A 13,531-nucleotide genomic window follows, 5' to 3' on the forward strand; every position below is an offset into this window, starting at 1 on the left:
CACAGATTCTCATAAATCCCTCTTTCTTGGTCTGCCTCCCCACTTCTCTTACCAGTTTCTCCCAGGGCTCCAGCTTCATCCTGTAGTTTTGTGAACCAGCCACTAAGTCCTGTTTTGCATTGCTTAGTTAAGAAGGCCCCTTTCTTCTCACTAGATGGGAAGCTCCAGGAGGGCAGACACTTTGTTTATTCACATGTGTCTGTTTGGTATCTAGAACAGTATCTACCATGTAGCAGACTCTCAATAAATTTTTGTTGAATAAATAAATGAAACTTTTAGACAAATAACCCTCTCTGTGTCTGTAGTGTCCACCTCTCATAGTATAATGCTGATGCCTTAGGCTAGAAGATGGAAGGGTACAAAGCAGATAAAAGGTGAAGAAACCCCATCCTGCTGCATTTCAAAAGTGTTTGAAGAAGATGGGAAAACTCACCAACAATTCCTATACGCATAGGAAACAAATGACCTCTTCTCTTCCAGTCTTTTTTTCTATTCATTTTTCCCTAGTTGACATTATATTTTTTTCCATTTTGTATCAGGTCACTCTAAGTTACATTGTAGATTAGTCAAGCAAAATGGATCTGCTAAAATTAGTAGTAACCATATTTTGTTTATTTGTGATAGTATTTTCCTTCGAGTCTGATACAAATGATTTTCACATTTAGATGTTTTAAAATCATGGCCAAGTCTTGCGGTTAGTGTATATTCTTAATGTCAACAGTAAATCTTATAATCCGTGACCTTTCAAGATCCATGAAATATAGTATTTGGAAGCAGCATGCAGTACAGCTGTTTTGGTTTTCCCTCATGGAAAAGCGAACATACTGACCTTCCTTCTGGCTAAAAAAGTTTCTCTGAAATCTTCAAAGCCTTTGTGGTTCCCCCTTCTCCCTGTTTATTTTTTTATAAGAGTAATTATTTTTATTGAGGTAAAATTTATATAACACAAAAGTTCCCACTAACCACTTTAAAGTGTACAATTCAGTGGCATCTGATACACTCACAGTGTTTTGCAATCATTACCTCTATCCATCTGCAAGACATTTTCATCACCCCGAAAGGAAACCCTGTACCCATGAGGCAATTACTCCTCATTCCCCTCTGCCCCAGCCCTGGCAACCACTTGATTGCTTTCTGTCTCTACAGATTTACCTATTCTGGATTCTCTGTTTACTCTTGAAGGTAACTACGAAGAACAGGACTGGCTTTCTCAATTGGCATGTGGAGGCAGAGGATTTGTGGCATGGCTGTGACATGTTATAACATGTTTATACATGCTGAGATACTATTACCAGGATTGACCACTGAACACATGCTATTGGCAGTTGCAGAATTATCCTGGAAGTTTCTAAAAGTTAGTGCACATTTTAATTGAAGTAAATGAATGATCAAGACTACTAACATGGCAAGAAAAGCTTCTAGAGATGAAATAATGTGAAGAGCAAGGCCTACTTTAGCTAGGTCCCCCACGCCAGGATCTCAGCTTTAAGGAATCGGTGGAGGCTCATCCTAAGGTCGACTGAAGAAGATCTGCCTCCAAGCTCACATGGTTGTTGACAGAATTCAGTATCTTGCCAGCTGTAGGACTGAGGATTTCAGGTTCTTGTTGGCTGTTGGCTGGAGGCTGCCCCGAGTTACTTGCTATGTGGGCCCCACCACAGTGCAGCTCACAACAGCTTGCTTCATCAAAGCCAATGAGAGAGAAGATCTGCTGGCAAGGCAGACATTGCAATCTTATGTAACAGTTATGGAAGTGACATCCCATCATCTTTGTCATATTCTATTGATTAGAAGCAAGTCACAGGCCCTGCCCACACTTAAGAGAAAGAGATCACTCACAGACATAGTAGTAGGAAGTGGTGATAACATGGAGCCACATTGCTGTGTAAATGCAGTCAGGCAGTCACTCATATCTGTTCACAGAGCTGGTTAATTTCTCTCCTCCTGTAAAGAATAAATTAGGTAATGAAACAGGCTCATTCTTAAGGACGGTGTAGGCATGAAGAGAAGCTCTGTTGAGGGTATGCTGTATACTTGCAGTATGCATAGAACTTACAAAGACTCACCATTTGTATTGATTTTTCAAGGGAAACTGGAAATCAGTGAGGTTCTTTGAGGAAGATGATAAATGATGATAATGCTTGGTAGGCTTAGCCTCCATGTCTGATTTCAGGTATCTCCCTGAGCCTCAAGGCTCCAAAGAATGAAAGGCTACAATCACATCATAGGCAACACATGTGGATAGATTCTCTCTCTCTCTCTCTCTCTCTCTCTCCCTCTCTCTCTCTTATTAAGATGGAGTCTCACTGTGTTGCCAGGCTGGAATGCAGTGGCGCGATCTTGGCTCACTGCAACCTCCGCCTCCCAGGTTCAGGCGATTCTCCAGCCTCAGCCTCCCGAGTAGCTGGGATTACAGGTGTCCACCAACACGCCCAGCTAATTTTTGTATTTTTAGTAGAGACGGGGTTTCACCATGTTGGCCAGCATGGTCTTGATCTCTTGGCCTCGTGATCTGCCTGCCTTGGCCTCCCAAAGTGCTGGGCTTACAGGCCTGAGCCACCACACCTGGCCAGGTTCTCTTAAGTCAATGGCATCATTTGGTAAGAATTCATCCTACAAGATCCAGCATTACCCAGATGTACTCTGAAAAAATTCTGAAACCATCAGGGGGCTCTATTTGATGCATTCAAGAGTAAATTGTGCTCTGGCTGACAACATACTTTCTGTGAAACATTTTTTTGATCCCAAATAGTGTTAACCCTGCTTGATCAACAATATCATTTATCTGTTTTGGCTCTGACTCCTGGCTTTTTCAAAAAATCAGTGGCACCTAGCACAATATCACATATATGGCAGGCAATAAAAATAATTTGGTAAGTTCTTAGGAATTCTTATGAATTCTAATGCAAGCATTCCAAAGAATGTTTTACATTCTTTGTCACATTACTCTGGTGGTAATTGTACGAATGGAAGTTTTTCAAAGTATCAACATTATTGGAATAAATGTAATTTTTGATTGACTTATTGGAATAGAACAACATCTGTTTGTATAAATAGTTGTGTGTTTAAGAGCATTCTTACTCCTTGATAATGTTGTCTTCTGCCTCATCTGAGAGTTGCCATTTTTTTTTGCTTCCAATATTGTAGTGAATACAGTGGTTGTGAATTTAAATAGCAAAGTTAGTGAGAATCAGAGGTATCTCGGGGCATTAGAAACACAAACAACTAGCTGCTGCTTATTCTTCACAGGTGTTTCTAATTAGAGTTTTGCTAAATTTTTCTAATTAGAGTTTCACTTAGGATCCTATGTTAAGCTATTCAGGAAGGAGTGAGTAATAATGTTTTGAGAAAAGTTAATGAATGCATAAATATTATAAGTGACAATTTATTGATATGATAATCTTGTGTTTCAATTGTTAAGGCAAAATTTTAATGCCAGTATTTTAGGTGTTGGCAAAAACCTATTGTTGATATTGTAAGTATAGCTAATTCTTAGTTAAAAGTGTGTGGATTACCTACACCAGCCATTTACTTCCAGGCTGGCTTCCTTTTGCAATCTGGCTATTTCCAAGCTACTTCCTTTCACTGCTACTTCCATTTGATATAAACAGATTACAAACTCATTTTTTAATTGCCTAAGAAAAATGTCAATTAAAAATTTCCAGCCAGGTGGAACGTTTCTGTTTGTTAGTTTTAGTGTTAATGCAACTGCTTGCCTCTGTCAGTCTGTGTGATTGAGAGCTACTTGTGCAGCTTGACATGGGCATTGATTTTGCTTTCTTATTGATCAAGGTAGACATGGGCTGGGAGGTTGTGATAGATGACATTACCAAAGTGTTCCTGGCAAAAGTTGTGCAGCCATGTCCTTCTCCAACTCATTAAATCAAAGCAGAGTTCCAAAAATGATACGCCAGGCCCTGCAAAGCTTTCTTGGGATGCAGATAATCAGATTTTCTGCTTATTTGGAAAGCACCATGACCTGCCTACTGATCTTTAATAAACTGTTATTTTAAAAGAATACATGAATCCTCTTTCCCATCTTTATCTTGAAAAACTCTCCCCCTTGAACCTGTGGCTCTTATTATGGATCGAATTGTGTTCCCCCAACCCAGAAGATACATTGAAGTCCTAACCCTCAGGTCTTGTGAATATGACCTTAGTTGGAAATAAAGTCTTCATATATTTAATCAACTTAAGACGGGGTCATTAGGATGGGTCTTAATCTAACATGGCTGGTATCCCTATAAGAAGAGGGAAGTTTCAACACAGACACAGACATGCAGGGAGACCACCATGAGAAGACACAGAGACACATTGACAGAGGGAGGAGGTCACTTGAAGACTGAGGTAGAGATTGGAGTTATGTTCCCTGAAGCTAAGGATCCCCTGGAGCTGCTAGAATCAGGAAGAGGCAAGGAAGGACCCTCCTCTACCTCCTCTAGAGGCTCCGTAGGGATCATGGCCCTGCCAGTACCTTGATTTGGGGCCTGTATTTCTCAGAACTGAGAGAATAAATTTTCCATTGTTTAAGCCACATTGAAGGTGGTGTGTTGTTACAGCAGTGCCAGGGAACTAGTATACTCCCTTGAGTGATTGCTCTTTACTTCTCTCCTCCCCTTCATGGCCAAGCTACAAATTGGCTGGATCACTCCACTCTCCTAAAATTGCCCTTGCTGAGGTCTTCAGTAACCTCCCAGGAGGGCTGCAAATTATGGAGCCTCATTGTCTGCATTCAAGCCCAGGCTCTGCTCCCTGCTAGCTGTAGGCACTTAGGCAAATTATTTAACCTCCCTGAGCCTTAGTTTGTGTTTATCAGTAAAATGGGCCTATCTCTGGGGGCTGCTGTAAGGATTAAAAGAGTTAATATAGCTAGAACACTTAGCCTAGTGCCCGGCACATAGCTAACATTTAATGGGCACTGTTTCTGTTAGTATCATTTGCTGCATGTGGCATCCCTTTTCAGTTCTTCCATTGCCTTACTCTGCAGCTTTGGACTCTGCTGGCTGCTTTCTTCTCTATTCCATTGCCATCTAGTTATCCTCCATGCCTCTGCCTGTTTCTTTTGTTAAGCCTTTCCTGGGAAGGCATTGTAGCTAATGCATAGAGCCCACGTGTTGGAATCTAATAGATCTAGGCTCAATTCTCAGCTTTGCTCTTCTTTATTTGGGGGACAGGAGGCAGAGTCTTACTCTGTCACCCAGACTAGAGTGTAGTGGCATGATCATGGCTCACTGCAGCCTGAAACTCCGGTGCTCAAGTGTTCCTCCTACCTCAGCCTCCCAAGTACCTGGGACTACAGGCATGTGCCACCACACCTGGCTAATTTTTATTTTTATCTTTGTAGGGACTGGGTGCCACTATGTTGCCAGGCTGGTCTCAAACTTATAGCCTCAAGTGATCCCCCTTCCTTGGCCTCCCAAAGTGCTGGGATCACAGGCAATGAGCCACTGCACCCAGCCACCTTTGCTCTTCTTAAGTGAGTGATTTTGAAGAAGTTAGACTTTATGAGCCCCAGTTTTTGTTTGTTTTTTTAAAAAGATAAAATGGGTAAATCTGACCTGATTGGGCTTGTGTGAGGACTAAATGAGATAACATAAGCAGAGGGCCCAGTGCAAGCTGGATTCTGACTTTAACCCCACCTCTGGCTCATCCCCTGGCCACCCTCACCTCCAAGTTGAAGACTGCCTTGTAGGCTGTGTACTTGGTACCTTCCACAGCTCCAAGGGGAGTCATTTACTTGAAGTAGAATGTGATGCAGCAGCCCTGCCTCCCTTTTCCCTGACATGACTTTTGGTGCAGAGATGGATCTGTGGAATATTCATAAGGTGCTGCAAAAAACACGATCAAAACTGTAGTCATATTTGAAGTTTTATCTCACTAGCCTTTACATTCAGTGGTTATCAGGACCCATGGCTTTCATTTCTCCTGTAACTCTCAGAAATACCCTTTCTTGAGGAAAGTGATTAACCAGATTCTGGCTTTGGAGAGGATAGCAGGGAAAGCCGAAATAGTGTCTGATGGAAAGCTACAGTGTCAGTCCTGATTTCAGAAAGGGTTGATTCTAGGCAGGCAGTGAGGCGGGCTCAGCAAGGTGGTGGGAAGGCTGGAAGTGGCCCGTGTGTGGCTTTACACTGTAATGGTTATCACCAGTAGGAGGTGGACTAGAGGTATAGGAATTGGATTCTGGTGGGTGGGGTGTCAAATCACACCTTGGAGGAAGGACTGGCCAGTGAACTGGAGGTCAGGAAAGGTTGCTTGTCCTAGACTTGGCAATTGGTTGAAATTCAGGAGAATCTGCATCCTCTGGAGTGAGCCAGCCCAGGGCTAGGGCGTCAGGGCTGAGAGAGATGGATTAGACTCCTCCTTAAGTGTGGCCTGGCCGGGCTAGTCAAAGAGGAACCTCACGGAGTTGGAGCTCAGCATGGAATCTGGAATGTGATGTCATTCTAAGGCTCACCAAATTGGGCTGAGGGGCTCCAGCAGGGCTATTGATGCAGGCTGCTTCTGTCACCCTTAACTTGGGAACTGAGGTAGGCCAAGGCTGCATCAGTAGTCCCAGCTGAGAGGACCTGGAGGGGTGAGAGAAAGGAGAATAAAGCATTACTGTTGTGACCACCAGAAGCATTATTGCTTGTGATTGCAGAGGCAGTTTGGGAATCTGGGATCTCTAAAAACTTCTTCCCTTTGTGCATTTGCTGTACATACACCGTGAAAACCCCTGTGCCAGCCCAAACACCCCAGAGATACCTTTTCTCCCTGATTTTCATTGCTTCTGAAGAGTAGTGACCTTTTTCAGACAGAGAGGTATTTTGTAAATCATACTCTTAGAAATGCTCCATCTGGTTGTCTTATTTTTACAACTTTTAATACAGATTCAGTGGGCACAGTTTGGGGAGGATAATCTACAAAGTCAATGTCACAGATGCTTAGTTTTTCTTTGTTGGCAGTATCTGGGTCTAAGACTTACAAATGCCACAGTGTTTAGTGACCAAACCACAGTTTCAGAGTACCATCAGTTAATAAAGTGTAAAGTTATTTTCGAAGTCTTTATATCCCTACCAGATCTTAACCAGTCTTTGGTTATGGCAGTCAATTTATCTGTTAGAATTAGGACCAAATTGCCTTCCATGAGTTAGTATAAAGAGAGAAATTAGTGTAGGGGTGTACGAAGTCAAGGACATGGGATTCCCTTCTTTGTGACAAAGAGTTATGAGGAAATAACAGCAAAACTGACTCATTAATGCTGCCCTCACTACCTTGTTTAGGAGAGTCTAGAGGTTAATTAATTACTCAGTCTTTTCAGTGCAGATAGACAAATGAAAGAGTGAATAAAGTAGAGCTCAGAAAAAGTAGAAGACAATTGTGATCATATTAATAAAGATCCAAAATGAATCCAACATTGATTAAAACAGAGTATAATACAGTGGACTTAATATGAAGACATGAAAGCATTTCTCCTTTTTGCAGGTTCTAGGGTGGTTTTGTGTTTTAGTTTGTCTGAATCTCACTTTATTTTCTACGTATTGACAACATGACTTAAACCTGTGAACATCCTCCTGACAGATCCTGTTACTTAGCTTTTCAGTTGCTTGAAATCTGGAGCTGCAGTCACAAAGAGTCTATCAGTCTGCTCAAAAAAAAAAAAACAAAAAAAAACAAACAGGAAGCTCACATATAACGCAGTGTCTAGTATTTTGTATACTGCACACATTGAAGGATGATACCTTTGGAAAAATGAACAAGAGTGTAAAATTTTTCCTATGCATTAATAACTACTGGCTCTGATCAAAGTCCATAGACTTAGCTGGTCATTAATTCTCCATAAATGCCATACAAAGAGAGAATTACTGCTTCAGAGGGTTTTCAGTGGCACATTTTTGGTGAATGATGTGGTATAAACTGGTATTTACAAGGCACTTTTGAGATGATTAGTGTTAAGTATTAGTTGAACCATATCCAATAGTCCATTTGAAACCCTATCCACGGGCAGCAACTGAAGGGATATTTTGGATCTATATTCTCTAGATATGGGGAATGCATACTGGTCATAAATGTTGACTTTAATTAGAGCTCACTGATGAAATTTAGCATGCTTGCCAGGGCTCTTCTGAAATCTTGCCCCCCTTTCTACAGTGATATCACTGTCTAGGGTTGCACAGAGTGTTTGGCAGAGTGGCCTTACATCTGGCATTCATCAGGTCCCCTGGGAGCATGCCTTCCCAGATCTGTACAGACCCTGGGAAACACACAACACGAGAAGGGTCATTTAAATGTGTTATGCAGGCTTCTCCTGTTTCTGAAGATGCCCGGCCTGACCTGTGCTAATGCAGCTCTCTACTGATGATCACTTAAACCCCACAGGCCCTTCCTTCTCTTTGCATCTTTAGGATAGATTACTTGTTCAACCTTAAACTGTCTGCTCTTTCTACCTCTGTCTACCACATGGTTCAGCATTTAAAGATTCCTGTCATAAGATTCAGCCACCTCCTTCATGAATCCTTAAGAACTGTCCTTAAGACTCTCCCCAACATCTCTCTTTCTACTCTGTGGACTGTGATAGAACATTCCAATGCTTACTTCTTTAATTTTACTGCTTTATGAGCAAGTCTACAATGAAAAACAATGGTGGAAAAACACTGACTTTCCTGTCTTTTGATTCTGGGACAATTATTAGTCCAGTTGGCCGTCTGTATCTGTGGGTTCTGTGTCCGTGAAGTCAGTCAACTGAAGATCCAAAATACTCTTTAAAAATTGCATTAATATTGTACAGGTCACACAGACCTTGCTGGTAAAACAGCATGTGGTAAAGAAACCAGCCAAATCCCACCAAAACCAAGATGGCCATGAACGTGACCTCTGATAGTCCTCATTGCTCATTATACTCTAATTATAATGCATTACATGCTAAAAGACACTCCCACCAGTGCCATGACAGTTTGCAAATGCCATGGCAATGTCAGGAAGTTACCCTGTATGCTCTAAAAAGGAGAGGAACCCTCAGTTCTGGGAATTGCCTACCCCTTTCCTGGAAAACTCATGAATAATCCACCCCTTATTATTCATGAGGTTAGCACATAATCAAGAAATGAGCATAAAAATAGCCAACCAGCAACCCTTGGGTCTGCTCTGCCTATGGAGTTGCCATTGTTTGATTCCTTTACTTTCTTAATAAACTCGCTTTCACTTAAAAAAATTGTATCTGTACTGATTATGTACAGACTTTTCCCCTTGTCGTTATTCCCTAAATAATATAGCAACTATTTACATGGCATTTATGTTATGTTAGGTATTACAAATAATATAGAGATGATTTAAAATATATGGGAAGATGTGCATAGTTACATGCAAATACTATACCATTGTATATCATAACCTTGAGCATCCTCAGATGTTGGTATCCAAGGGTTGTCCTGGAACCAATTTCCCATGATGCTGGGGATGACTATGCTATCTTCCTTTGCTGAAGAAAAAGTAAAAACTAGATTTGAACAGGAAAAAGAGTAATCAACCTATGACACTCTGAAACTCCATGCATTTGAGTTTCTGAGTGTACTGTCGTTGTTTCATATTGCTTGTTTGAACTTTCATACTATACTGTTCCTGTGTTGCAGTACTCAAATAGGTTTACTAACCTGTTTCTCTAGCAAGGTCTTCTCTTTGGTTGATTTGAAAGTAAGAGTGGTTGCATAGGTGGTAGTGAGTAAGGGACAACTTGGTCTTTGCACATTTGCTGCAGACTATTAGACCTTGTCTTTAAAGATGATATGGTTCAGATAACACGTTTACTCTAGAGGACACTTAGCTCCTGAGCAGCTAAATAGCTTTCCCAGAGTTACAACCTGTGAGAATCCCTGGTCTTTTGTGTCTCAGTCCAGCATTTTGGTCACCACAACTACCTGCCACACTAATTTCACTCACTTGATCTCTGTCCATCAAAATACACACGCACACACCCTTTGGAATATAACATTTTAGACAGTACCACCTTTTGAGCTAGTCACACCTAGGTTTGAATTCTACTCAACACGAACTAGTTATATGACTTAATTAATTCATCCTTCTAAGCTGTATATTTTCCTCATCTGTAAATTGAAGATAATAGTTCATAAAGTTGTTGTAAGGATTAAATCATTTAATGCATATGTAAACTGCTTAACACATTGTGTGGTACCTAAGTGTCCCGTAAAATCTCTATCTCTACCCATATGTGCAAGACACTGAGCCAGGTCAAAGAGTCAATGCAAAGGGGTACTTCTTATTTAAATAGGAAAGCGTCATACTTCTTATTGTATTTCTTATGCAATTTCACCTAACATCGCTTTGGTTATATTATATAGGTTATATACTATATTGGTTTGAGATCCTTAAAGAAGAGAGAAGTTTTTTTTTTTTTTCTCAGATAAAAGTGTGAGGTAAGCATTCCAAATTGGTAGGTTCTCTGCTCCACAGATCATTCAGGGATCCAGGGTCCCTCTTAAGTTGTGCTCTGCCACCCAGTAGGGCATTGTTGATGTCCGGGGTGCAGTTGGTGGGAAGGAAGGAGAGTGTGAAGGAGGCAAACTTACTCTCTTAAGGTGTGGGCCCTGAGTTGCACATCACTTCCGCTAACATTTCATTGGCAACAACATAGTCACAGGGCCACATCTAACTGCAAAAGACTAGAAAACTAGGGCAGGTGGGCAACCCATGACCAGATAGGGTTTTGTTGTTACAAAAAAAGGGGAGGATGGGATTCAATGGACAACTAGCAAGCTTTGCCTTAGAGAGCCAACACTGATGAGGGGTTGTGTGGCGTGGTAGAAGGAATTAGTCAGTACCTCGTTTCTGACTCAAGTTCAGCCAGGGGCTTGCATTATGACCTTGGCCACGTGTCTAACCCCTTGCGCCTCACTTTCCTTAGTATGAAGGAAGACCTGGGACTGCTGATCTCCAAGATTTCTTCCAGCTGTATGAAGCCCTCACTGATCACCTTGTCTCAATGGCTCCCTTTCTCCTCCTAAAGCATCTCTTCACTGTGCATCTTGTGGGACATAACTATTACAACTTTATTTGCTAAGAGCTTTTATTTCCTCTCATTAAACTATGGGCTTTGTAAAGGAACAAGTATATCATAGCATTTTGAAGGTATCAGAAGAAGATCAAACAGTATATATAAGTTGGTTGATTGGTTGGTTGATGAATATGAATAATTTGGAACTCATTTGATAAAGATACTACAGATACGATTTTCTGCGGTAAAGATACCGCAGAATGATTTTCTTTGGGAATGAAGCAGAGCTGAGCGAATAACCTCTAAGATCTGTTCTGTGCTCAAATTTTATGATTCTATGACTCAGCAGCTCTTCTTAAGTTGGGAGAAATCCCATCTTGGTTTCCTTTGGTGGCACTCCCTCTGAAAAATTATCATCAAGTTGAACTTCTGGATAAAAGTTTCCATCTCCTCCAGTGGCTTCTGCAAGGTCAATTTAAAACACATTACAAGAAAATATTCTCACCTCTACGAATACAGTTTTATTTCTAAATCCTTTAGCCTTTCAGGCAAGGGTCTGGGTACTTACAGGATATTAAAATGCAGGACCATGTAGTTTGCTGAGCTTTTGAATCATATTTTGTACATTTAAATCCTAAAACAAATCCCTTAGAGATTCACTTTAAAAACAGTGTATTAAGCATTTATTCTATAAAAATCCAAGTCCCTGTTTTGAAGCCAGCCTCCATCAAGTTTGTTCCTGGTAGGAGTGACTAAGTACCAAATAAGTACAGCAGCTTCTCCAAATTCTGTTGAGCATTTGAGTCATCTGGGCATCTGATTAAAGTGCAGATTCTGATTCAGGAGGTGTAGGGTGGGGGTGACTGAGAGTCTGCATTTTAACAAGGTCCCAGATGATACCCTGATGCTGCTGGTCTGTGGACTGAGCTTTGAGCAAGGATGTAAGGAATATTTCCCATTTACATGACACTTAAAGATGTTCTGCTACTAGCTGATTAAATATAGGGTAATTATGTTGCCTCATATTACGGTGATTTGTATCTGTGATCTTTTTAAGACTATAAGATCCTAACACCCAGGAAAGAGCCCTATTTATTCTACCTCACCTTCTCCTATAAATTTAGCACACTTTCATGTACTCCATAAGCTTTTGAAACTAATTGTTAAATGATAGAAAAGTCTTAACTGCATGCTGTTTCATTCCACATGGTGAGTAGAGGATATATACAGCTATTTGACCTGGGACGTATTTGTTGCTTTCTCTCTCAGAATTAATGTATGAGAGGAAATGTGGCCCCATAGAGAATCAAATTGGAAATATTTTTTCTTAGTGCTTTATTTTCTCGTCTACAGTAGAGACTGTTGACATACACATTAGCAAATGGCTTGAATAGTCCTCAGGGCTTGGGGCAGTCACTGCAGCCATTAGAGCGAAGTTATGAAAGTTTACACGACCTTCTTTATTTAGCAGTGGCAGCATAGTATGTGTCTTTCTTAAAATCCAGGTGTAAGGGAGAGGGTGACTCCATGATCTGAACCAGGACAGGTGGGAAATAATAAGCATATATGGTTGCCCTGAACCAAACCCAAATGAAATTAAATGGTGAGGTCTCCCGGCCCGCGGGATAGTCGAAGCAGGCCCTGGAGGAGGGGGTGGGAATTTGGGGAACAAGAGATACGAGAAATGGAGACAAGACAGTGCTCTGATCAAGTCTCGTTTAATGGCGGTAATGCAGTGCCTTATATACACTTGGAGGGGAAGGGGTTGGGCCAAGGCGAAAATGATCTCATAGTGGAGGCGTGGCCAGATAGGTATTGGTTTCTCTGGTCAAACGTCATGTTGCACCTGCGCTGTCAGGTAGTAATTTTCGCGGCACGGGAAAAATGGGTGAAGAAGAAGCAGGAAGAGCGCCATCTTTTATGAGGTATTAATACAGGGAAAAAGGTAAATCTAGGGAGGAGGTGTGGGGTGGAAACGAACATAGCTCAGGCGTCTTCAATCGTCAGCTACTACTCGCTATGGCCGGGGCGTGCAGCTCCGGACAGTGAGGTATGGAACATTATTATTATTGTTGTTTTTGAGACAGAGTCCTTCTCTGTTGCACACACTGAAGTGACATGATCTTGGCTCACTGCAATCTCTGCCTCTCAGGTTCAAGTGATTCTTCTGGCATTACAGGCGCCTGCCACCAAGCCCAGCTATTTTTTGTATTTTTAGTAGAGATAGGGTTTCACTGTTTTGGCCAGGCTGGTCTCGAACTCCTGACTTCAGGTGATCTGCCTGTCTCAGCCTCCCAAAGTGTTGGGATTACAGGCATGAGCCACTGTGCCTGGCCTGGAACATTATATTTTATATCCAAATTTTCAGTGCAATGTAGTACTTTGTGCATAAACTGTCACATACAAATTTTATGTACTATTGCAGGCCTTGGTAGTTTCACTGGCAAGTGACATTCCCGCATAATTGCTTTTGGAAGAAGAAACAATGTCCTTGGATATTATACAGTTAAAAAAACCATATAGGTATATTCTTGCAGGCAG

The 13,531-nt window shown here is 41.4% G+C and overlaps 1 protein-coding gene across 2 annotated transcripts in view; it reads left to right on the forward strand.

The window, feature by feature from the left end:
- Window positions 1-13,531, forward strand: part of ARMH4 (armadillo like helical domain containing 4) — a 158,984-nt gene that overhangs the window by 94,607 nt on the left and 50,846 nt on the right. Inside the window, exon 7 of one of the 2 annotated variants that reach the window (XM_071100110.1) lies at window positions 1,183-2,252. The exons of the other annotated variant lie outside the window; for it this stretch is intronic. Coding sequence (XP_070956211.1) covers window positions 1,183-1,253 — 71 coding nt within the window. The 3' untranslated portion in view covers window positions 1,254-2,252. Of the gene's footprint in view, window positions 1-1,182; window positions 2,253-13,531 lie in introns of those variants that run through there. 2 annotated transcript variants of the gene reach the window in all.

This window comes from Macaca nemestrina, chromosome 7 (genome assembly GCF_043159975.1).
Source record: "Macaca nemestrina isolate mMacNem1 chromosome 7, mMacNem.hap1, whole genome shotgun sequence".
Lineage (NCBI taxonomy): Eukaryota > Metazoa > Chordata > Mammalia > Primates > Cercopithecidae > Macaca > Macaca nemestrina.